At 53.3% G+C, this 25,413-nt stretch overlaps 2 protein-coding genes across 2 annotated transcripts in view; both read right to left on the bottom strand.

Moving 5' to 3' along the window:
- Positions 1–18,032, bottom strand: part of LSP1 (lymphocyte specific protein 1) — a 62,832-nt gene extending 44,800 nt beyond the window's left edge. Inside the window, exon 1 of the mRNA XM_074230791.1 lies at positions 17,919–18,032. Within this exon, the coding sequence (XP_074086892.1) occupies positions 17,919–17,998 (80 nt within the window). The 5' untranslated portion in view covers positions 17,999–18,032. The remainder of the gene's footprint in view (positions 1–17,918) is intronic.
- A 3,055-nt stretch (positions 18,033–21,087) lies between these two features.
- Positions 21,088–24,095, bottom strand: TNNI2 (troponin I2, fast skeletal type). The gene is made up of 5 exons (XM_074230787.1): positions 23,990–24,095; positions 23,471–23,599; positions 22,963–23,052; positions 22,495–22,671; positions 21,088–21,545 (listed from the first exon to the last, which is right to left on the bottom strand). The coding sequence occupies exons 2-5, from the start codon at positions 23,591–23,593 to the stop codon at positions 21,450–21,452; spliced, it is 486 nt and encodes a 161-aa protein (XP_074086888.1). The 5' UTR covers positions 23,594–23,599; positions 23,990–24,095; the 3' UTR covers positions 21,088–21,449.
- Between the last annotated feature and the right edge of the window lie 1,318 nt (positions 24,096–25,413).

Raw genomic sequence — 25,413 nt, 5'->3', positions numbered from 1 at the left:
AATGTAAAATGAGAATCCTAATATCAATCACTATCATAGTTACTACCCAAAGACTGGTGAATTTTGCCAGGAATCCCAGAGTGTTGTGGGAGTTTAGAATCATCGGCCTGAAGACAGGACCTGCTCCCTGGCCTGTCTTTCTTTGAAGATTAGGACCCATCTTGCCTTTCCCCAGGCATCCTGAGGGAGCTCTTCAGGACCTCTCTGGTCTCCTGGCAGTAGGCTCAGCAGTCCAGGACCTGGGTGCCTGGAACTCACTCAGGACCACCAGGGGTTGGGCAGTCCAGGGACCAAAGCCTGGAACTCCCTCCTCCTCATTTACCTTAGGAGCAGAACCCTATCCAGGCAATTCCAGGACAAAGGTCATTTTTTTTCAGTTATTTTTTACTTGTTTTCCCCCAACATGTAATGGTTAGTTTTCACCAGTCATCTTTTTTTCCTCAAGGTTTTTGAGTTTTACGTTTTTCTCCCTCTCTTCCCTACTCCCACCCAATCTACTGTAGGCTCTACATGTATAATTATGCTAATGTGAAAGAAGAATCAAATCCAAACAGAAGAAAAAAATCAGAAAGAAAAAACTAACATAATATATAAGGCAACTTTGAAAAATTGAAGCTAGCAAGCTTTGGTCTGCATTTAACCCCCCCCCCCCCCAGCACCAATTCCTTTTCTGGATATGGATGGTATTCTCCATCACAAGTCTTTTAGAATTGTCTTTGATTATTGTGCTGCTGAAGTGAACAAGTCCATCACAACTGATCATCACCCCATGTTATTGTGAGTGTGTATAATATTCTGGCTCCTCATTTCACTCAACATCAGTTCATGAGTCTTTCCAAGTTATTTTGAAGTCCCATCCCTCATGATTTCTTTCTCTTTGTTTTTTAGGATTTTTTTGCAAGGCAAATGGGGTTAAATGGCTTGCCCAAGGCCACACAGCTAGGTCATTACTAAGTGTCTGAGACTGGATTTGAACCCAGGTACTCCTGACTCCAGAGCCAGTGCTTTATCCACTACACCACCTAGCTGCCCCTCCTTCATGATTTCTTAAAGAACATTCATATACCACAGTTTGAGCAGCCATTCCCTAATTTATGGGCATCCCAGGCAACTAGATAGTGGATAGAGCACCGACCTTGGAATCAGAAGGATGGGAATTCGAATCCAACCTCAGACACTTGATATTTAATAACTGTGTGACCTTGGGCAAGTCACAACACTAACTGCCTCCCATCCGGGGTCATTCATCTCCAGTCATCCTGATCCTATCTGGTCACTGGACCCAGATGACTCTGGAGGAGAAAGTGAGGCTGGTCACTTAGCACAAGCCCCCCTCACTCAAATCCAATTCATTTGACTATCATGGCACCACCTCCCTGATGTCATGGTGTTCTTCAAAAATGAAGGACAAACATATGGGCATTCCTTCTATTTCCAATTCTTTGCCACCATAAAAAGAGCTGCTATGAATATTTTTGTACATGTGGGGTTTTTATCTTTTTTTTTAAGTTTTTGTAAGGCAATGGGGTTAAGTGACTTGCCCAAGGCCACACAGCTAGGTCATTATTAAGTGTCTGAGGCTGGATCTGAACTCAGGTACTCCTGACTCCAGGGCCAGTGCTCTATCCACTGTGCCACCTAGCTGCCCTGGCTTTTATCTTTTTAGTGGTATTACTGGATCAAAGGATATGCACATTTCCATTGTCCTTTGGTGTAGTTCCAAATTGCTTCCCAGAAAGGCTGGATCAGTTTACAAGTCCATCAACAAATGCATTAGTATCCCATTCCCTCCAACATTGACCATTTTCCTTTTTTAGTCATATTGGTCTATCTGATAAGCATGAGGTGGTACCTCAGAGTTGTTTTAATTTGCATTTCTCTAATCAAAAATGATTTAGAATGATTTTTCATATGACTATAGATAACTTTAATTTCTTCATTTGAGAATTGCCTTTCCATATCCTTTGACCATTATCAACTGAGGAATGACTTGTTTTCTTATAAAATTGACTCAGTTCTCTATATATTTTAGAAATGAGACCATTGTCAGAAAACTGACTGTAAAAATTGTTTCCCAATTTATTGTATTCTTTTTAATTTCAGTTGCATTGGGTTTTTTTTGTGAAAAACTTTCCAATTTATCCATTTTGTCTTTTATAATGTTCTTTATCTCTTCTTTGGTTTTATAAACTGTTCCCCTTTCCATGGATCTAATAGATAAACTATTCCCCTGTTCTCCTAATTGGCTTATGATAGCACCCCAAGGGTTATTCTTGGCTGAGAAAGCAGAGGAAGGAAAGCAAACTTGGAGCAACAACACCTTCACCCTCTTACTGAACCCTGAGCTGGGGCCTCTGAGCCTCCTCTCTTCCCCACAGGCAGGTGGGTTTCTTCTCCAAGCTCCCCTCCTTCTTAGATCTGGCCATCCTGACCAGAGTGTGCCTCAGAGAGTCAGGTGCTACACTATTTATGACCCGCTTTTGTTCCCTTCTCGTGGCTTCCCTTCCAAATATGAATGGTGAATGGATGATCAGACCTACTGTGTACATAATGAATTCAAAGGCAAAGGTGAACTGACCTGGCTGCCTCTGAAAGGAAATAGCCCATACAGTAAGGGTACCTCAAGTGGACTGCCCCATTGAAGGAAGCCAGAGATTCTAAGAGATGGAGACCAGGAAGCCCACATTGCAAGCTGGGGGACCCTAGAATCTGAGCATGGAGATGGAAGATGGAATCTTTCATGGGAAGCAGTCAGGAAGACTTGAACCTCTGATGGATTCTCTGACCTGGGTCACTTCATCTGGGCAAAATGCAGCACCGGGTGGGTGGTCAAGGCCTCTGTCAAATGAAGAAAAGCTTGACCAGAGCTGTGCGGAACAGGTGAGAGAACTGCACAACAATCTCTTTACTGAACTTTAAAAAGACAATATAAATGTATTACTACCACCACTGCTGCCACTACTGTTTCAGGATGTGTGGTGAGGGATGGTGGGTGAAGCAGAGCTGAGCCTCACCTCTGAACCTGAAAGGCTGAGCAGAGAGTTTGCAGAAGAGAAGAATGTGGGAATAAGTCTGGTAAAGTCAGCTAGAGCCAGATTGGGCAGAGCTTTGAGTGCTAAAGATAGGAGTTTGTATTTGATTCTTGAGGCTAGAATAAGTTCCTGGAGGTTTGGGGGACAACCAGGTGACTCCTGAGTAGAGTGCCAAGCTTGGATTCAGGAAGACAAGGGGGAAGAAGCCAGCAAAGAGCGTAGGAGGAGTCCCCTGCCCCAGATCGGGGCTGGGACAGGGATAGGAGACTTTTAGGAGATGAACTAGAGTCTGAGCTTATCTAGGAGATAAGGTCTTTATCTCTTTATCAGACTTGAGGAAAGGAAGAAAGAATGGGAGAGGAAGGCAAAGGGCTTTGAAATGGAGAAAAGGAGAAAGGGAGGAGCTCAGAGGGATAGCTGAGGGTGGGTGGGTGGGTGGGGGTCTGGGGGAGAAGAGGAGGAGACCTGGAACAGGCCCCCTGGGAATGGGCTTTGATCTGAATGAACGGGCTACCTGTGAACTTGGGGGCTAGGGAGCAGAAGATGCTCTGATGTTAAACTTGTTAACCTACAGGGTCAAGACTGGGAAGCAAGATCAGAGCAAAGGTGATGATAACCAGAGAAAGTCCTCAGGAGTGGAGGTCCCAGAAGGCCCCAGGGAAATGGGACTAGTCACAGGATTAGGAGGATAAGACCTAAGAAAAAATGGTGGATGGATGGTCTAAGAGGCATTTCGGAGGGCTCCATCATGGAATCCTTGGGAGGTGGGTGATCCCTGGTGGGTGGGCCATGGATCCAGCAGAGGGTCCTGCAGAACTGGGGGGGGGCTGTATGAGGGGACATTAACATACACATCCAGGACTCCTAGTGTAATGACATACATTATTAGAGTGAAGAGGCAAACCGAGCTGGCCATGAACTCTCTGAGGAAGGAAGAAAGGAGAAGGCCCTGAGGCCTGAAAGAGAGCAACCCTTGGGTCTGGGGAATGTGGAAATGTGGGGGACACCGAGCTGATCCAACCATTCTGGAAGGAATATGGAACTATGTCTGCAAGGCAATAAAACTGGGTATTCCCTTTGATTCAGCAATACCATGACTAGGCTGTATCCCAAAGGACCATAAAAAAGGGGAAAGGACCTATTGGTTCAAAAATACTCTTAGCAGCTCTTTCACGGTGGCAAAATGTTGGAGATTGAGGGGATGCCCATCCATTGGAGAATGGCTGATTGAATTGCGGTATATGAATGTGATGGAGTGCTATTATTCTGTAAGAAATCAGTCACGAGAGGGCAAACTTCAGAAAAGTCTGGAAAGACTTGCAGAAACCGATGCTGAGGGAAGTGAGCAGAACCAGGAGAACGTTCTACATGGTAACAGCAACATTGGGAGATGATTAACCATGATGGCCTCACTTCCTCTTAGCAGGGCAGTGATAGCCAGTTCTAAAAGACTTATGGGAAAATGCCATCCTCATCCAGGGAAGGAACTATGGAGTCTGTCACGTCAAGCAGTCTATTTTCACATTTTAAAATTTTTTATTTCTTATTTCTTTTGTCTTGATTTTCCTTTTGCACCATAACTAATATTTCCACCTGATTGTCTGTGTACAACCTGTATCAGATGGCTTCCTCTCCGGGGGAGGAGGCAGGGGAAAAATGGAAGAAGAAAAATGTGGAACTCAAAATAAATGTTGAAAACCATATTTACCTATAGTTGGAATAACATAAAATACTATTCACTGAAAAAAGGGGGAGAAATTGGAAGAAACAAAAAAAGAAAAAAAGAACAAAAAGGTCCTCTTGCCTCAGATTTGTTCCTCTTCATATTTTTTCAACCCTTTCTATGTGGCAAGATCTGGAGAAATGAAGACACTTCTGTCCACAAGGAGGTCACCTCATAAGGGAGACAATTGTCTAGTTACCACGGGGCATATCTAGAGGAGATAGAAGGCAATCTGAGAAGGGAAGGCCCTTGCTGCCAGGGAAACCAGGAAAGGGCAGCTAGGTGGTGCAGTGGACAGAGCTCCAGGCCTGGAGTCAGGAGAACCTGAGTTCAAGTTCGGCCTCAGAGCCTGACTGTGTGACCCTGGGCAAGTCCCTTCACTCTCTTTGCCTCAGTTTCCTCCTTGATTAAATGAACTGGAGAAGGAATCTCTGCCAAGAAAATCCCAAATGGGGCCATGAAGAATAGGACACAACTAAACAATAGTAGCAAAACAAGAAGATGGGAAATTAAATGCGGAAACACCAAGGGAATGGCAACTCCTGGGGCCAGACTTTCCATTATCTGTATTGAATTTCATTTTCTTAGGTCCCCCCAGTCGACGGGTCACATCCCTCCCAGCTTTGAGACACCTACATACTTGTAAGCCTTCCTTATCCAAGATTTTGATTAAAATGCTAAAGGACACAGAACCAAGGAATGATCCCTGGGACCCTCCACTGGAGACTTTTTATCTAGTTGTATAGTTCCCATTATCATCTCATCCTCCTGTCTCCATCTTTTTCCCCAAAAGAGTTGTTTTTGTCATTATTCAGTTATGACTCCATTTGGAGTTTTCTTGGCAGAGATCCTCTAGTGGTTGGTCATTTCCTTCTCTTTATTTTCCAGAAGAGGAAACTGAGGCAAATGGAGTCAAGTCACTTGTCCAGGTTCACACAACCGGACACTATCTAAGACTGGATTTGAACTTTGAAAGATGAGTCTCCTTGACTCCAGACCTGATCCTCTAGCCCCGGCATCACCCAGATGCCCCAAGAAAGGCAAGAGATTCTTTAAAGGTTTTGCTGAAATCTAGGTGCGTGTTTTCTTTTTGTGAACTTCCCCTTTTGTCCAGTTGAGTAACTCTGTCAGAAAAGGAAATAAGCCCCATATAGAACTTCAGTTGTTCTTGTGAACATTGGCTGGCTCTGGGGCATCTTCCTGTCCATTTGGAGGCGGACTCCAGCCAGCTCTTTGTAACATTACATTCTAGAATGTCCCGGCAATCAGTCAAGTCAAGTTGATGGGTCTGGAGTTTGCAGGGTCTGTGCCCTTTTCTTAATTTTTTATTTATTTTAAGGCAATGGGGTTAAAGTGACTTGCCCAAGGTCACATAGCTAGGTAATTATTAAGTGTCTGAGGCTGGATTTGAACTCAGGTCCTCCTGATTCCCGGGCTAGTGCTCTATCCACTGTACCACCTGGCTGCTCCTGCCTTTCTTTTTAAAAACCAAACCAACCAAGGGCAATTACCCTTCTCAAGTAATTTTGTTAGCTCTCTTGTGTCAGAAGCCTCCCTCCCAAGATCACTGATGGGGGCTCACTCAGCACTCACATCCATTATTCCCTTCATTGCCCAAGGATGGATTTCTTCTGGGCCGGGGGACATACATTCATCTTGGGACATTATTTTCTTGCCTCTCTGACCTATGGACCACTCACTGGTCATTCTCCTAGAGGTTCACCAAGCTGTAGGTCTCTCCTCTTCCTGTCTTCTGAGTTCTCCTTCCACCCCCAATATGGCTTCTGGGTTTCCTCCAGTGATTTTCACTCATCATCACCATCGCTCTTACTCTCTGGACCTTTACTGGGCTCAATACCTTGATGCAATCTGACCAAGACTGATGCAAACGCTCCCCACCCTCGGGATCAACCTTGGTTCTGCCTTCTCGAGAACTTCCTTGGAAGACTTGAGAACCAACCCAAAGTGAGCCCTCCCTCCCCTGAACCTGCGCATCATCTTTGGCTTTCAGCTCTGGTTGAGTCTAGCCCAACCTAGCTTCATTCTACTGAGAGGGACATTGAGACATGAAACCAATTGGCAGACACTGGCTGGGCTCGTGGGCTCTGTAATGTGCATCCCATAGCCCCAGACACATGGGGAACTGGAGGAGGGGGACCCAGGAACATGACTGAGCTGATTCCTCCTAAAGCCCGAATGGAGAAGGGATCCACTGGGCACCATTTTTACCTTCAGTGTTAGAGGTCCCCAAGTCAAAGACCAGCAGCAACAGCTGGCACCTGTCTCCCCAACCTGCTCAGGACTCACTTTTGGCCAACTGTGACCTGTTGTGTATCTTTATGGAGCAGACGCAAGGGAGAGAAAGAATTCATCTTCCCAAAGGGACAAGAAGTGGGAGGCAGAAAGAGCTGAGGAAATACTGACTCTCTTGGGGAGCACAAAGAGAGAAAGAGAACCCCCAGCTCTCCCAGGGAGGTGGGCAGAGATAAGGAATGCTACATATTCTGGAGGACAAACAGGAAGGATGAAAGGCTGCCCGACTCCAGAGGGGAAGAGAAAGGTTTGGGTGGAGGGCAAAGCAGAAAGCACTCCCAGTCAGACTTGCAAGAACTGCATTGTTGGAGAGGCAGCAGGTCTCCCCAGGATCCTCAGGGAGTGGAGGGGAACCATCATCTATGGTTCAGAAGAAGCACCATTTTCCCAGAAACAACTGGAACCCACCCCCCCAACAAGTCTAGCCACCAGGTTCTTAATATAGCCTAGCTCCATAATAAGCTAGGGAGTGGCCTGGGAATGCAGGAGGAGATTTGGGGAGCACATGAAGGCTCAGTCCCACCCAGCTCCACCCCAGCAGGCCTGCCATGCCAGGAGAGGGTGCAGACACTGGGGAATCTGTGAGACAGCAGCTGGGTGGAGGGCAGAGGCAAGTTCAGAAAGTTCAGAAATAGAAATGACAGAAACTTTGGGAGGCTGAGGGTAACTGAATTTGGGATGGGAAAGAAAAGAAAGTCTGGGGGAGTCTAATCCAGCCTAGCCCTTGCATTGTTGGGGAGCACTTTCAGAGGGGCAGCAGGAAGGGTGGGTTGGACCCTCTCATGGTAGAGATTCACCAGGGGAAGTCCACTGAGGAAGGAAGGATGGGAAATGAGAGTCCAGAGAGATAAGGAACAGTTCTGATGGGGACAAAGGTGGGATCTGCTTGGGGAGAGAGATCGGGCTTACCAGGGAGGACAGTAGCCAGTCGAGGCTCTACAGAGTCCCAAGGAGTGGGGGACAGCCCAGCACCTGCCCTGGGGGTGCCTAACAGAGTCAAGGGAGGGGTCCAGGCAGGGAGTCAATGCTCAGGCAGGATTCCCCTACAAGCCTCGAGGCATTTGAGCCCCCCTTCTCTTCTTCCTTCCCCTCTCTTTCTCCTCCTCCTACTCTTCTGTCTCATCTTCATCTTCCTCCTCCTCCTTCCCATCCTCCTACTGTTTTGTGTTTTTTTTTTTTGGTTTCTGAAAGAGTGGGGTTAAGTGAGTTGCCCAAGGTCACATGGCTATGTAAATTTTTGTCTGAGGTTGGATTTGAACTCAGGTCCTCCTGACTCCAGGGCCAGTGCTCTATCCACTGAACCACCTAGGTGCCTAGCTAGCTCCCCCCCTTCCTATCTCTTTTTCTCCTCCTCCCCCTCTTCCCCTTCCCTTCCTATCTCTTCCTCCTCTTTCTCCTCCTCTCCCCCCCCCCCCGGAGGCTTTTCTGGCAGCAGAGACCCTCCAGGCTGGCCACACTGCCGCTGCATCCCCAGGCTTCTCACACATCCTCTTTCCCAAGGTTATCAGCCAGTTTCCCCAGTCCCTTCCCCATTCGGAGGGCATTCAGAGCATGAGGTCATCGGGCAGGCCTGCCTGCCAGACCTCTGGGGAGTTCCCAAGGGCCTTGGGAATTCCTGGGGCATTCTCCCTTCCATCCAGGTTTCTGTTTGCCTCACTCCAGCCCCAGGGGCTTATCTGCTACTGAAGAAGTGACCAGAACTTCTGGGGAGGCCCTCCCTTCCTCTGGTTGAGTCTTTCCCCTCCCCTTAATGCTTACCATTTCTCCAGGAGCCTGGGCTCCACAGTCCCCGTGTCTCCCCCCAAAACAGAAGGAACACACTGACTGACCATTTGGTCCAGTCCCCTCATGCAGATGGGGGCTGAGGCCCAGAAGTTCACCCAGGAAGTGGAACAGAACTGGACAGAACAGAACCCAGGTGACAGAATCCCAGGATCTCAGCCTGGGAAGGGACCTGAGTGACCTCTGACCCCACTCACACCTACAGAACAATCCTTGCCAGTGAAAATGCTCAGTTTTCTACCCATCACACTGAGCCTGGCACTCCCACTCATTCTGCAGAAAAGGAAAGCGAGCCCCAGAGTGGGAGGCCCCTGGGCCTCTGCTTGGCCCCCGCTTCTGGACAAGGCTTAGGACCTCTGGGTGAATCCAGCATCCCAGACCGGGCCTGGACAGGGTCTAATCTTGCAGCACTAATTTGGGAGGGGGAGGCAGAGACCAAGGGGGACCAAGCATCAGGAAATCCACAGGCAGGACCTTTCTTTTCCCTCTCATCTGCTACCTAGTCTCCCCAGCCACCCTCACCCCTGCCCTCACCCCTCACTGCTGGACGACCAAGGAGGAGAGCATCAGACAAAGGCTTTCAATTCTGGACGAACTAGATCTCCCCCGGCTCTGTCCTGTGGTGCGGGATATCTCGGTTCCCAGACACCAGCCTATTTTACAGCCAAGGAAACTAGCAGGGGGGAAAGGACTTGTCCAAGGACACAGGGCCCCCACGTTGATTCAGTTCTCTGGCACTCCTGTAGTATCTGCAATGCGGGAAACCTCAGAAAGCCTGGGTCACTCCCAGCAAGCCCAGAGTCCCCCCATGCACCCCCCCGCACTGGGGAATGACCCTCCTAAGGCTGGCAGTGCAGGGGGCAGCCTGGTCAGGGGCAGATCTGTGGGTTAGTCCCCCAGCTCTACCTCTCACTTTCTAGGGGACTTTGGGTCAATCGCTTCTACTTTCTGAGTCTGTTTCTTTATCTGTAAAATGTGAGCTGGTCCCTGCCAGAGTGTGGGACCCCCCCAAGCCTAGGGGGAAGGGGCCAAGAGACAGGACAGAGGGAAACTGCTAAATCTGAACCAGAGGATGCTCCTAAAGACTGAGGTCAGAAAGGGGAGGACTAGACAGAAGAGCCTGGAGGTGCCAGGGAGCCAGCTGCCTGTGTTTGCTGAGTAGGTGAGTGACTGGTCAGATCTGAGCTTAAGAAGAGGGCTATGTCTTGTGGGGAAAGAGAGCGGCAGAGGCAGAGGGACCAATGAGGAGACGTTTACAGCGGTAAAGCAAAGGGGAGGGAAGGTATAGACCAGGCAGCGTGCCGTTCACTCACATACACATCACAAGCAATGGCGAGATTTGGCACAGGATGCATGAGGGTGGGAAGGTGAGAGAGGGAAGAGCTGGGCTTCCACCCAGGGCAAGGTCCCCCAAATTTGAGGCAATTGCTGGGAGGAGGGTTTTGGGGAAAGCCTAGGATGACATCCCAAGGGGCAAAGGGAGATGAGAGACAGGACTGGGTGAGGGAAAGACCCCCCCCAAGGACAAGACCCTCCTTTTACAGCTGAGAAAATGGGGGGGATGAAGTGAGCTGCCCAGGGTCACTGAGGGTATCTCTGATCCCATCGTTCAGTTCAGCCTGTGGGAGTGGATGAAATTCCAAGAGAGAGTACAAAGCCCAGTTCTTCTCCTGGGAGAGTCTAGAGCCTCTTTGGCCTCAGTTTCTTCTTCTGTGAAATGGTGGCACTAATGGCCCCAGGCTCATGTGGCTGCTGTAATAAAGGACTCTGCAATCCCTTTTCAAATGAGAGAGAAATGTCATCTATAATTCTGGGCAGAGCATGTAGCTGTGCCAGGGGACAGGGGCATAGAGCTGCCAGAGTCCAGGGACTCTGGCTAGGATCCAGATGACCAGCAGGGAGTGATGCCCAAGTCAAGGTGGGGTGACTGAAGCAGGTCAGGAACCACCCTGACCTTTGCTTCAAGACCTCCAGGGAGGGAAGTTCACCAGCTCCCGGGGCAGACATGTCTCCACCCAGTCTGAACTCCCTCTGCATCTTCCCCTTTTCCCTGCCAGCCCCCATTGCTCTGCTTCCAGGAGACAGGGAGTTCCTTCCTCCCCTTAACTTTGAGTTCCATCAGCACATCGTCCAACAGACACCACTGGAAGTGCTCATCCTATGTACAAGGTCCAAAAGCTTTAACCTAGGTAGGAGACATTGTTCATCCACCTGGTGGTTCTTGTGTGAATGGTGAGGCCAAAGTCCTTTGAGCGATTATCAGTCTCTTCTGGGAGGCCCTGCAGGGTTTTGGGGCTTGATGCTCTTAGCCAATATCATTTATAAATGGATGCAAGGGTCTGGAGGCCCCCCGACACCACACACACGTACACACACACACACACACACACACACACACACGGACTACATAGAGAAATACATACAGATACATGGACAAACACACAGACATGCACACAGATACCCATACACATGTACAGAGAGACATGCCAGTACACAAACACACACAGACACAGAGACAAACACACACCCAGACTCTCATACACACAGCTTCCATGGCTGGCCTTCAAAGGGTTGTTTCTGTTGTTTCATCTTCCAAGGATTTCTAAAAAGTGTGGATGGATGGATGGGGGTTGAAAAGGTCTTAACACAGGGTCCATGATCTCAGTTTGTTGATATTCTGATCATTCCTTTTTGATTAAATGGGCTTCCTTTGTCACCCTGAGCAGGTTCCCCCAACTTCCTCAGAGGGCTGACCCAAAAGGTACATGATGGGAAAAGGATTAAGAACTCAGAGAAGCTTTTTGGAAATACCCAGTTGCCCCTGGCTGTCTGGTGGTTCCATCTTTTGGTTGTTAACTTTGTGATGGTCAAGAAGAGCAGCCTCTGGGGGCTGCCCGCAGGTGCCCACAGGTTCCCGCAGGTGCCCTCTGCAGGAGCAGAGAGGAAGGCTTGCAGGTCCACAGTGATCGGTGCCTCGTGGTGGCCTCTCCCTGGGTCTGTAAGGCCAAGATCGAGTCTACCTTGGGATCTCCTTCTCTGGTCCTCATTCCAGATCCTGGGAACCTGACTTCACCTGATTGGGTTGGGTGCAGCGCTCTGGCCTGCCAAGACCACTCTCTGTCATCACTCCTACCCAGCCTCATCTGATTCACACATCATCTATACCTTTATCAGAATCATTGAGAAAGGTGGGAGCCAGCCCAGGTATGCGGGTGGTGCTCCTCTTTGACCCCTCCAAGTGGCATGCTGCAGAAGCTCTGAGAACTACTCGAGCTCCAGCAATTCCATCATCAGCCAGTCCACTGGCAGCAATTGCTGGTAAAGGCACCATAGCAGATAGAGTACTCCATCTTCCCAGGTTCAAATCTGGCCTCAGACCCTTCCTAGACATATGACCTTGGGCAAGTCACTTCAGTTTCCTCATCTGTAAAGTGAGTTGGAGAAGAAATCACCAATGCCTCTGGCATCTTTGCTGCCTGAACAATAACAACAAAATGGTACCAGGTTGCTTGGCCCCTGCCCCAGGAGCTCACACATCACATCTGAGTCCACAAAGTCTAGGATTCCCTCCTTGCCCGGGGATACTAAATGCTTCCTGAAATCTTGAGGATTATGCTGACAGCACTCTGCTGCCCTCCTTGGCTGGGAACTTTGGGGGGTTGGGGGTGCCTCCTGCACCCCCTCCCTTCACCACTGCCTGGGAGACTTTGCTGCCCTTAGCACTTTTCTCAATGCAGTTCAAACACTTTCCTTCTGGAAACAGGTGACCCTTTGGCTGCCCCTCCTTACCGTACATTTTGGCCCAGGCCTGGGGATCCCCACCCTGCAAGGAATACACAGACGCAGATGGAGGGGACTGCCAGGGGATCTAGGGAACCTGACCTCCATCTGAGGGTGATGGAGATGGTTTTTGGCAAACCGAGACCCAGAATCTTCCCTCAAGAACCAAAGCCTCCCACACCCGGACTCTGTCACCCCAATCTACGGCATGGTCGTAGAGAGACCACTGGGTTTAGAAGCATTGGAACAATTTCCCTGCTGCTGACCCAGAGACCTTGTCCCTTGCTTCTTGGACAAATGACCTCTGAGGTCCCTCCTGCCTCTGGCTCCATGGTCTTCCTGGGCTCTCCAGGTGACCTGGGGAATTAGTGATGAGGGGAGTGAGACCCCTGGTGGTGGAAAGAGACATGGCACCTTGCCTGGGCAAGAGGGATTGAGGGGGAGGCAGAGGAGAAAGCGGGGCAGCCCCAGGATTCAGAGAAAGCCATGGGGATAGAAGTGAGGAAATGGGTCGTCTGGAAGGCCTTGAAGGGGTCACTCTTGGGGAAGCCCCTCTTAAGGCAGGCCACAGGCCACATGGCCCAGTTGGAGCAAGACCTGAACTGAGTCAGTTTTCGGTTAAAGCTGTAGAATTTGGGACTCTTTGGACCTCAGTCTCCTCTTCTATAAAACCAGAGTTGAATAAGATTCTCCACAGATTCCCTACTTCACTGATCTTCATTAATTTCTTCCTCTGTTCAGAGCCCCACGGCCCAAGCTGGGTATGCAGAGAGAAATGGGACCCCCACCCTTAGATGGCCCATGGGTTCTGGGGGACAGCAAGATAACCAGAGAAGTCGATGGGGGTGACTGGGAGAGAGGGGGAGAGGCAGAGGCAGAGCAACCCCTCCTTGGGCTATCAGGGAAGGCTTCTCCCAGGAGGTGGCTCCCTTAGTCTGGGTCCCAGAGATTCAGAGTTCAGAGGGGCTCCCGTCTATCTTGCCCAACCCTGGATTCCAGTCCCTTCTCTGGGCTCTCTGGAGAGTCTCACCAAAGCTCATCTTGAATAGGGATGCTCAGAAATGAAAACAACACTGTCCCGGCCACTGACCAGGGCAGAGGTCCTTGAGACGTTCGCCTCCCTCGCCCTGGATTCTGGCCCCTTCCTCTAAGTGAAATTCAAGATGGTACCAGCCTTCTTGGCTGCAGTCTCCTGCTGTTGACTCCTGGTGAACTTGGGGTTCACTTCCGCCCCAGATCCTTTTCATATAAACTGCGCTGCCTAGCCATCTCCTCTATCTGGTACTGGTGACATTGGTTTTCAGGCCTTCTACCTGTTATTATTTGGTCAAGTGTTCTAGCCTGTTCTCAATGGCTCTGGAGTCGCGGCCCAGGGGACAGTTCACCATGGAAATGACCGCTGCTCACAAAGAGCTGTGACAATGAGCCAGAAACCAGGGGTGCTGTCAGTGGGAGGCTGGACCCCGAGTGGCCAGCTCCAAAGTCTGCAGGAAACTGAGCCAATGACCTGCTCGAGAATGGGAAGACTTAGGGACCTCAGAACCACCTTGATGGACCCCTTCATTCACAGGGGGCTCCTTGGGTTTTGAAAAGCTAATAACTTGTCCAAGGTCACTAGGTATTGGTTGACAGAGCTTGAGCCCAGGCTCTTGGTTCCTCTTCCAGCATTTTCCACTGAGCTGGCCTGAGAATTGGGACAATCCATCCCGGGGGAGGAAACCCCTTGTCCCCCTGTCAGTGGGACAAGATGAGGGTCCCTCCATGACTGAGAAACCTTGATGGGTCTCACAGAAATCCAGCATCGGGCAGAGAGAAGGGGCCTCGTTTTACATAGATTGACCCCGACTGTGTTCTGCTCTGGTGAACCTGGGTGTGCAGGTCAGGGACCCTGGCTGATGGAGGCCATGGCTAGGACGGGCCCCAACTCTGAGGGGAGGGAGACAGGGACTTTTCCACTCACTTCAAACTGACAAAGGCTTTGAAAAACCCCATTTGCTGTGGCTACCCCCCCCCCCAAACTCCCATTTCTCATCTACTGTCTGGATCTCAGTTTCATTCTGAAAGGCTGTCATATCTCAGTTCTGCATTGTGGAGGTGAGTGGGAAAGGGGGATGAAGTCAGCACCTGGGACTGGGGGTGTCCAGGTTGCTTCCCTCCTCCTCTGGCTGTCTCTCTCTGTTCTCTGACTCTCTCTCTCTCTCTCTCTCTCTCTCTCTCTCTCTCTCTCTCTCTCTGAATCTCTCTGTCTCTGTGTGTCTCTCCCCTTCCCTCCTCTTTTTTCTCTCCCTTTTTGAGGTTCTTGGGGCATATCTCCCCAAATGTCCACACTCTAGCTAGCTAGAGATGATGCAAATAAGTCAGGTCCCTGAGCCAGCCCTGCCTGGGCCCCATCTTCTTGATGGAAGGACCACAGGTGCTCCCAGTGACATTCCTCCCTCCACTTCTCCCCCCTCGGCCTCCTGGCATCGGCTTCCAAAGAAGCCTGGAGACGCTTCCCAGGGATCAGTGTCTCAGCCCCTTCTCCTGCCCCTGGCTCCTGGGCCCCTTAGCAACAGGCCCACTTTGGATGGGAGCTGCTGGCTCACCCTGGGATCTGGGGAATTCACAACAGCTGAAAGGTGGGGGTGGGGGTTAAGGAAGAGGCTAAGGAGGAAGGGCTGGGGAGGGCAGTGCCCCCAGCCTGAGCCCATGCCCATTCATGGGCAATACTGGGCCTGAGAAGGACGAGGACATCGGGGACAAGACGCTGGCACGGACGGCTTGCTCTGTGACGTTAGACTCCATCTTGGGGAAGGGGGAGGGCTGGAGGGTCCCTGGGCAGCTGTCCTGGGAGCAGCTGTTGCCCGCTCAGGGCGGCCTACGTGCTGTCCCCAAGCCCCTCGGACGATTTCTGAGCATTTCGGAACGTCCCAAGTTCCTGCCTCATCATGGCCCTGTGAGGGTTCTGGGCGTTCAGGGAGACTGAGGCTCAGGGTGAGTCAGCTCAAGTCCCTGAGCTCCCTGTTAGATGCTCTGGGTGCCAGAGAATGGCAGGACCTGACTCTGGGTCAGAGGGGGGCAGGGGTGGTCCCCTGGCTGTGGAGCCTCCAGCTCTCCTATGTGCCCTCTGGGAGCTAGGAGCCTCAGTTTCCTCCAGTCATGGGGCTGCTAATGTCCAGTTAGGCCATCCAGCCTCATGGAAATCCTTCCTTCCCTGTGGCTGGGCAGCTAGGTCAGTGCCTGAGATCCAGGCTTGAAGCCTCATCCTGGCATTCAAGGCCTTCCCTAGTCAACCCCCATCCCCCAGTCTTTCTAACCTTCTCACCCTGTCTGCTGTGGTCAGTGACACCCCTCACCCACTCTGCCCCCAGTCCTCCAGCCTGGCTCATTTTCTTCCCCGGTCCCCTCTGCCCCCTGCCCCTTCATGCTTCTCCCTGGGGTCACCCACTGTTCAAGATCTAAGCCTTTACTAGAACGGGCTCCCCCGACTAGAGTCAGCTGGCCTAGCCTGTTGGCCTGTGTTTCATGGGGCTGACTGACCTCCTCCCCCACCCCACTCCCTGGAGCAGCAGCAGGGCAGAATTTGGAGTCAGGGCTTTGGGACCTGCCTCAGTCTCCACTTCTGTGACATGGGTAGGTAGGACCAAGGGACGGGTTAGCTCAGGTTCTGGGGATCCCAGTGCCGACTGCCGGCGTGGAGACAACGGCAACAGAAACAGAAGGGAAATGTCCCAGCTCAGGGCTCGAGATGGCTAGGATTAGAAGAACAGAGGGGCAGCTAGTCCTGGAGTCAGGATGACCTGAGTTCAAATTTGGCCTCACACTTGCTAGTCCTTCCAAGTCACTACACTCAGATTGCTTCAGATCCATAAGAAGTCCTGATTCCTGTCTGGCCACTGGACCCAAATGGCTCCCGAAGAGAAACTGAGGCAGGTGACTTAGCACAGACACCCCTCACTCCAATCCAATTCACCCACTTGTTGGGGCATCACCCCCCGATGTCATGGTCTTCTTGGAAAATGAAGGACAAACAAGAACAGAGGCCTGGAGAAGCTGGGGCCCTGAGAGGTGTCTAGGAGGACTGGAGGGGAGGTCCTCTGCCCGGGTTTGGGGGGGGGGGGTGAAGAGGAACTCCCTTCCCGCAGCCAGCACTTCCCCCAGTCAGACCCAGGTTCTCTCCCAGTGCTGAACTTGGGGAAGGCCCCTCTCCAGAGATCCTATGGAGATCCTCCTGCCAGACACTTCCGGGTGTGGGGGGGGACCATGGTCTGGGTCCTTCTTCCTTCTCCTGAAGCTCCCAAGGCCACTTCCCCTCACTGGTCTGAGCTCCCAGGCTTAACTTGACCTGACTGGGGGGCGGGGGGCTCAGGGCCAGACACCAGAGCTGACCAGCCCATCACCAGGAGGCCAAGATGGGGAGCCGTGCTCCAGGGCTCTGCTCCCCTCCCCACCCCATCCTGGGAGTGGCTGCTGGCACTCCACCCTTTCTGGGTCTAGAGGCGGCCTAAGACCCTGGGAAAGTCGCCCAACTGCTTTGCCTCAGTTTCCTCCAGTGTAAAATAAGAATACGAGCTTAGCACAGTGCTGGCCCCTAGTGGATACTATGAAAGGTTTATGTTTCCCCTGACGTCCCCAGACCAAGCATCTGCAGAGCTCCCCCAGCCAATCACTGCCCTAAAGATTCACCATCACCTACGATCAGCGGGAAAGGGGCCAAGGTGGCCGACGGGTCCAACCAGGTCCCCAAGAGAATCCACCCCCTCCACACTGTGCCCACACTGTGCCCACACTGGGTCCACAGTGTCCTTGGCCTCCGTATGGAGCCCCCAACAACACTAGAATAGCCCACGGATTCTCCCCCTCCCTTTGCAGCCCCTGTTGATGGAACCAAGGAGCAGGAGGCTGCTCTCCCCTCCAAACTAGAGCCTTTGGATCCCCCAAAGATGCTCTGCCACCTGCCCCGAGGCTTCTCCTCTCCAGGCCGGACATGTCTGGACCTTCTGGGACCAGAGAAGCCTGGTAGAATGGCAGGAGAAAGACCTCCTGGGGCAGCCCAGTCAGCCCTTTCCTAAGCCAGAGGTCAGAGATGTGGAACTTGCAGGAACTGGGCCCCCCCCCCCAGGCCCAGCCCTTGATTTTACAGAAGAGGAAACAATCTCGGGGATCAAAGAACTGCACAGAGTGGCAGAGCCAGAACTGGGTGCCAGGACTCAGACTGGCTGCTTCTGAGGGTGGCACTCCACTTCAGGGATGGGGCACCCCCAGCTCCCTGCCTCCAGAGAATGGGCACCGGCCCAGGGCCTCCTTACCCGGCAGTCTCCACCAGCGGCTGCTGCTCCTCCTCGGGCCCCGCCTCGGTGGGGTCCTTCTCCATCCCGGCCTCGGCCATTGACCCGGGCCTTCCTGCTCCGGTGTGGGTGTGGGAGTGGGAGAGCCCTGGGCAGGTCTCGGGGCCTAGGGGCTCCTACTCGGGGGTGGGGGGAGGGCGTCACTCCTCAGGACAGTCCTACTTCCTCCTTCCGCTGGTGCAGGCTGAGGTTTGGCGGGGGTGGGGGCCGGTGTTTGGTTCTTTTTTAAAAATTGACTCAGAAAAAAAGAAAGTCAATAATTTTATGAAGAAAAACCTCAAACCCTGAGGAAGTGTTGAGCAAGCTTCTGGAGGTGGGGATGTCCTAACTGGAGGAGGGCCAAGGGATGCCAAGCTTCTGCTGGTCCGGGGAGGCCCCAGGGTCCACCCATTGGTGCTCCCCCACCCTGGGAGCAGAGCTGGAATGGAGAAGTGGGGCCCAGGTGGGGGGAGCTGGAGAGGATGCCCCAGCTGGGGAGGGGTCACAGCCGGTAGCTGGAGAAGGACCCCATATCACTTGGGGCAGGGGAGAACCTAGGGGAGCCTTTGGGAAGCATCCTTTCCTGCCCCCTGCCTCCCCCACCTTGCCTGGAGTCTGCAGCATGTGGAAGTCACGGGGCTCATGGGGCTGTGGAGTCTGGAGCGGGGAGATGACGGAGCGGGGCTGTGGCTGTGTTACGGATTGTAGAGGGGGACCCACTAGTTGGGTTTGGCCCCAGAAGGCAAAACCAGGCCCCAAGGGGGGGAAGGACCAGGTTCAGGTGGCTGGCGGGAGACAAGCTCCTCAGGAGGGACTGGCTGCCTCCATCGGAGGCTCTTGGGTACACTGGGCCCATTGGAGCCTTCTTCTTGGCTTCCCCTCCTCCTTCCCCAGGTCCTGGCCTGGCCCGCCCCTCGCTGACACACAGTGAGAATGGCCCTTCTTCCCCAAAAGTGGGATTCACCTATTTGGGGTTCAGTTCCTTTGTCCTCCCCACAAGGCCACAACTCAGGGGGGGGGGGGGGCTGGAGTCTCCTGCCTTCGCCTTTCCTGGCCCTCCAGGATGACTCTCAGCCTCCACTTAAGGAAAGAGACAGAAAACCCCTCAGAATTCATGATTTCTGGTGCACCCATCACTCAGGAGAAGACAAAGTTTGGCCTGGAATCCAGGCTCCTTCCCCTGGAGCCCTGACCCAGAGAGATCTGTGTGTGTGTCTGTGTGTGTGTCTGTGTGTATGTCTGTGTGTGTATGTGGTATGTGTATGTGTGTGTCTGTCTGTGTATGTGTCTGTGTGTATGTCTGTGTATGTACATGGTCTGTGTCTGTGTGTCTGTGTGCGTCTGTGTGTGCGTCTGTGTGTGTACATGGTGTGTGTCTGTGTGTGTCTGTGTGTGCGTCTCTGTGTATGTCTGCGTGTGTGTGGTATGTGTATGTATGTATATGTGTCTGTGTACATGGTGTGTGTCTGTGTGTGTGTGTGTATCTGTGTGTATGTCTGTGTGTGTACATGGTGTGTGTCTGTGTGTGTGTCTGGGGAGTGGCTAGGTGTGTGAGGGCCAGCCCAGGTAAGAGGCTGGAGGCTGGGCCGGGTGCCCCCAGCCCATCAAAGTCAGCGGCAGGCATTGACCCCGGGCCCACTTGACCCTCCCAGCACTCAGTTTGGGTGCGAGCTCCCAAGGTGCCGGCGCCCAGCCCCCCCCGGCCCCCCCCGGCCCCCGGTCCGGCATCTCTGTCCTTCAGTTCGACCACCCATCATGCAGGGAGGGGGTGGGAAGCTTGGGGGCCGTCCTCATCCTTTCTGGTCCCTTGTGGGTGGGCCCCAGTGCAGGCCTCCCCGCGGTGGGAACGTGAGTGAGAGGGAGAGAGGGCCAGGCTGGGTCCAGAGCCAGGAGGCCGTGGCCGGGGCGGCGGGCCAACCGGTGGAAGCCACGCTGGCGACGCAATGCTTCTAGCTCAGACTAAAGCTAAGGCAACAAGCATTTATTTTCTTTCTTCCTTACTTTTGGGGGAGGCAGTTAGGGTAAAGTGACTTGTCCAAAGTCACCCAGCTAGTAATTGTCAAGTGTCGGAGCCTGGATTCAAACGCAGGGCCTCCTGATTCCAGGGCCTGCCATGGGCACTTATAAAGCAACTACTGGGTCCTCGGCACTGCCAAGAGCAGGGGATGAGAGCGGCAAAAGGCAGGAGCTCCCAGTCTAGTGGGGAGACTGAGGGGGGCCAATCAGCAGAGAAAGGGCTCCCCCGGAGGAGAGGGAGCCAGGAGGTCAGAGGAGAAAGGGGGTGGGGAGGGCTGCAAGGGAGGAGGGGAAGGGGCAGCCTCTGAACTCCAAGGAGAGCATTTGGTGTTTGCTCCTGGCAGTGCGGGGAGCCCGGCGGGGGGGGGGTGCTTTAGGAAAATCCCTTTGGAGGCTAAGTGGAGGATGGACTGGAGGGCAGAGATTGGGGCGCCAGGGATGAGGGTCGACTCCAGAGCAGAGAGGGGCAAAGTAAAGCCCCCTGATCTTGATGCAGAGAGGATGGGGGACTGCAGGGCGGAGGAGTCAGCTAACTGAGAAAGGGATCCTCCCCAGAGTCACCACCATCACCCTCAGATGGACTGATCTCCTCCAAGACCACCCTGCAGGTGGGCATCTGGACTTGACCCAGGCTGCCAACACCGAGAAGTGGGGGAGCTGGCTCTGCTGGGCAGTCATGGTAGGGGGCCATTCCCTTGAGAGAACTGCCCTGGGTGACCCTACTCTTCATCTGACCTCATCACAACCCGGCTGGGTCCCAGCAACCAACAGAGATTTGACCAATCATAAGTGGAGAGGGGTTGGCCCCCCTGATTCCGTAGCCAATCAGTAGCCTTCAAGGCCCCCTCGTTCACTGCACCTGCTAACCAACTGGTTGTCAGAGAGCATGTCTGGAGTTGGCTGGGGCCATCCAACTGGGGAGAAGACCCAGGGCCAGCAGTGGAGGGAGCCCAGGACTGAGACTCAGCCTGAGTCACTTGGGGTCTTAGGGGAAGACCCCACTCTCCTGGGTCTCTGTTTCCCCGTATGCAATGTGATTCTATGCCCCATGACCCCAGGGGCCCCAAGGCCCATGGAAGCTTGGGAGTGGAAGACTGGAAGTGACCAGTAAGAGAAAAGGGTCAGTCAGACAGGCTAACTGGGTCCAAAGCTTTATTTACATGGCTAAAGTTTCTCAGAGAACATGGGGTCCCACCCTACTGCACACCCGGGGGTGGGGGGCTGGTGCTAAGCAGGGAGACTTGTTGGTTCTCTCTCCATCCTCTCTCACTCTCTTGGGCCCTTTGGAAAAGTGCAGCCAAGCAGAATTGAGTCTGTGGAGGATTCACGCCAGGACCACAGGACAGGGCAAGGAGCTGGGGGAGCAGCTGAGGGGTGGCTTTGGCAAAGGAGCAGGAGAAATGGGCCCGGAAGAAAAGAAGCCTGGGAGGTGGGCAGGCAGGCAGGCGAGTGAGTGGGCAGGTGGGCCGGCACGGGCAGCCAGGCAGGCAGGCGGGCCTAGGACTCGGTCTCAAACATCTTCTTTCTACCCTCCATTCCAGACTTTTCTTCAATGTTCTTCCTCCAGTCACCCACATCACGAAGGTCCCTTTCCTGGGAGGTGAGAACAGACACATCTGTTGTATCCCCTCCTCCTGTAGCCGAGCCCAGCCTAGCTCCCACAGGGGCCTTGGACCTCAGTGATGCCCTCTGGGAGAGCAGTCTCTTCTGGAGAGACAGCAGAGAGCTACACCTGCTCCACTAGGGCCTGGGTCTCCCTGGGCCTCAGTTTCCCCCTCTTGGAAGGGAAGGAAGGATCTCCACCCTCTTCCCACCTCCTCAGAAGGTGGGGATGGAAACCATGGTTGATCTGGAAGAAGTCAGATTTTGTGGGAGTGAGTTAACACCCCAGGATTCAGGGCCTAAAAGGATTCCAAGGGAAATCATTGATGTGTCCCCTCCATCATCCCCTTTCTCTTGCAGGAATGGGGAGCCCTGAAGTGTGGGGACCTCAGGAACTGCTGGCGCTGAGCCGGAGGAAGGGCAGAGCTGAGGCTGAGCAGCTTTCTCAGCTACAAGGTTTATTCTAGGATCTCGGAAGCCTGGCCCCCTGGCCACCCAGCCAGGTGCCAGGTGGCTCCGGGGCCCAGATCCACCACTTAGAATTTCGGAGGCTGGCCACTTAATCTTTCTGGTCCTGTTTTCTACCTACTCTCCAGAAGGCTTTGACCAGTCGGATACCAGGGCCATGGAGGATGGGTGGAAGAGAGACCAGTGAGCCATGAGGGAGGAGGGAGGAGGATGGGGAGGAGAGGAAGGCCAGGGGAGGGGAGAGGAAGGAAAGAGGAGGACTGAGGGACAAGAGAGGGGGATGGAAGGAGGAGAGAAGAGGGAAGAGGGAAAAAGGTGGAGGGCCGAGGCGGGAGGGGGAGAGTGGAAGCATAGAGGAGGACTGAGGGAGGAGGGAGAAGGGTGGAGAGGACAAAGGAGAGTGGAGGGAGGGAGGGAGAAGGGCGAAGGACTGGGGGAGGCTGAGGGAGGGGGCCCTCCCCTCCCCCCTTACCTTCTCGGTGTCCTCCTTCTTCACTTGCTTCAGGTTGGCTCTCAGGTCCATGCACACTTTGTGTTTGGAGCCCAACAGAGCCTTCAGCATGGCATCGGCCGACATCCTCACCCTCCTCAGAGGAGGCCTCTTGAACTTGCCTCGAAGGTCAAAGAGTTTCTGGTTCATGTCTTCCAGCTGCCGGGAGGCAGGGGAATACCCAAGCTGAGCAGGGGCACGTCCTTCCCGGTGGCCACAGGCCCCCACTCCTCCCACCTTTGTCTTTCCCTGGTTCCCTGAGCTTCTCCTTCCTGGAGGCTCCACTGACCCTTCCCCCCACACCCCAGGACAGAGGAGAGAAGGAGAAAGGGCCGATCCAGGCGCCCACCAGAATTAGGGAGGGGCAGAGCCGTGGCAGGGCCTGGCCTGGCCGAGTGGGCCCGGGCCTGCTGCTGGGGCAGGGCCAGGGACTCAGGGCCCTCCACACACCTCCTTTGTGCTCTTCTGAACTTTCACTTCCATGTCATATTTCTCCTCTTCAGCGGCATCGACCTTGGAGTGCAGCTGCCTGCACAGATCCTGGGGGGAAGGGGCTGGTGTTTGGGGGCTGCTAAGCCTCTCCCTCTTGAACCCAGACCTGCTCTCCCTACAGGAGGCCCGAGCAGGACGGAGCTGGCCAGCAGCCGGGAGGAGCTGCCTTCTAAGGGCTTTAGACTAGATGGCTGGGGATGGGGCGGAGGAGAGACCACCAGGGTGGGCTGGACTGGGGGTGGGGGGAATGCCTCTTGGGATACTGGGTCCATCTCCCACCAAGGCTGGGCAACCAGATGTTGAAGGAACAGTCTGGACAATGTATTGGAAGGCAGACCCTCCTGGGCTGGGGGCAAGAGTACCCAGAGGCAGAGGAGACTCAGGTGCCCTAGTCCCCAGCTCCAAATCCTGGCAGGAGACAAGCCACCGTAGAAAGAGCCAGGGCAGGGGGCTCCAGGGGGCTTACCTGAACTTCTGACATAGATCCTGGCAGGTGCAAAGGTGGGCAGTGCTCGGCCAGATAGTTAGCTTTCTCTGTTTCCTTGCTCCTTTCTTCTTTCTCTAGCTCAGTGGCCGCTATCTGGAGCATTACACTCTGGGAGAAGCAGGCCCCAAGAGAGACGGGGAGAGGTGTGAGCAGGGCAGCAGACCCCCAGATCCTGTTCCTCCCACCATTGCCCCCCCCATCCTAAGTCAGGGATCCTCCTTTAGGCCCCCTTTTAGTTCCCCAGACTTCAGATGCCCCCTCCCCCAAAGAGAAACCCTGTCTCCTCCTATCTGCCCCAAAGCTTAGGAAGACTGAATAACTCCAGACTAGGAGCCCTGAGGAGCTAGTACCCCAGGCTCCTCCAGTCGGGGCTGCTATTGGTCACGGAAGACAAGAGATCCAGACACACCTCCCGGCTTGGTAGAGAAAGAACAGAAGGCAGAGAAAGGAGAGGCAAGGCGGGGAATGGGAAGGCGGGAGGTACCCCGGGGTTCCTACCTTCAGGTGCTGCCTGCGGGCCGTGATGGCCCTGTTTCTTTTCTGCAAAAGTGGAGGGAAACAAGTTAGGGTGGTGTCCTGCCGGCACCCCCCTTCCCCATTTCCCTAATCCTTCCTTCCAGGATTGGGAAACTCAAGGCAGAAGCAAACTAGCCCCCCCATCAGCTACCCATCATGATCATCATTCCTTGGATCTATTCTCTGGTCTCTCAATAGCCAGCCTCTGCCAGGTCGATACAGGGCCTGCTTCTCTCCCATCCGGCAGGAAGGCAAAAGTAAGGCTCAGAGGTTTTTGCGGACTCATCATGATCATCACTGACTTGTCTACAGGGTTTTTAGGTTTGTTGTATTGGAGATGTCCAACACCCAGCCCAGGCCCCCAGTGTGAAACAGCTTAAAATATAATGAGGAAATGTTGAAGAAAATTAGTAAAACTACCAGAAAATATGGACGATATTCCTGAGCAGTTTTTCTATGTCAATGTGCAGCCTGCAGGCATCCCAGTGGAGCTTAGCACCTTTATCTCTTTTGAACCTGATGTGGACATTATAGGCATTCTTCCCATTCTAGAGATGAGGGAGCTGAGGCTGACAGAGGTGAGGTGACTTGCCAGTCAGGGTCATAATAACAGCTAAAGTCTGAGGTGCGATGTGAAGCCTGGAGCTCTCCTAACTCCAGAGGCAGAGATCCCCCCATGGTCCCTCCCAAAATAGCCACAGCTACCACAGGCCCTCTTTGCTTTCCTCAGCTGTTCAGGGGTCAAGTGCCAGCTCTGCCCACCCCCCTTAGCTGAGACCCTCAGCCTCAGTCTCCTCATCTGTAAATTAAGCCTGCTAATTCTGGTTCTGTGTGCCTCAGGTGGAAGCCTGCCTTAGGTCTTTTTGTTTTAACTTCATGTGTTTTACTATATTTGATATTATCATGGGGGAAGTACAGCCTAACCTCTGGCTCTTTCTCTGCCCTGCCCTTCCTCCCCTCTCCAGCTCTAACTCTCCCCCAGTTTGTCTGGAGATTGTTGTTCCACAGCCTCTCTGGAAGGACCTTGGGAGGATGGGGAGGAGCTTGGAGGTGCCAGGCCCCACTTGGACCTCTGGTTGTGGGTGTGAACCCTGGGGGCAGGATGCACAGGCAGGTGGAGGGGAAGAGGGGGAGCCCTCTCTTTCTTCATTTCCCCTACTCCTTGGTACAGCTAGACCACTTCCTCAGTTTCACCAGGCTAATGTGTGTATATGGGGGGCGGGGAACAGGGTGCAAGGAGGGTGGAACAGTGACCAAGCTGGGTGGGCAGGAGGGACAGGGCTGAAGGGGGGGTGCCATAGTCTGAGCAGCTGAACTGCAAGGCTTGGGGGACCCGAATAGGAGAGGAAGGAAACAGAGATGGGGATGCAGATGGTAAGAGGCCAGGACATGAGAGGAGGAGGGGG

This window comes from Macrotis lagotis, chromosome 3 (genome assembly GCF_037893015.1).
Source record: "Macrotis lagotis isolate mMagLag1 chromosome 3, bilby.v1.9.chrom.fasta, whole genome shotgun sequence".
NCBI lineage: Eukaryota > Metazoa > Chordata > Mammalia > Peramelemorphia > Peramelidae > Macrotis > Macrotis lagotis.
The sequence above is the reverse complement of the archived record's forward strand: the minus strand, read 5'-3'. Positions and strand labels throughout refer to the sequence as shown.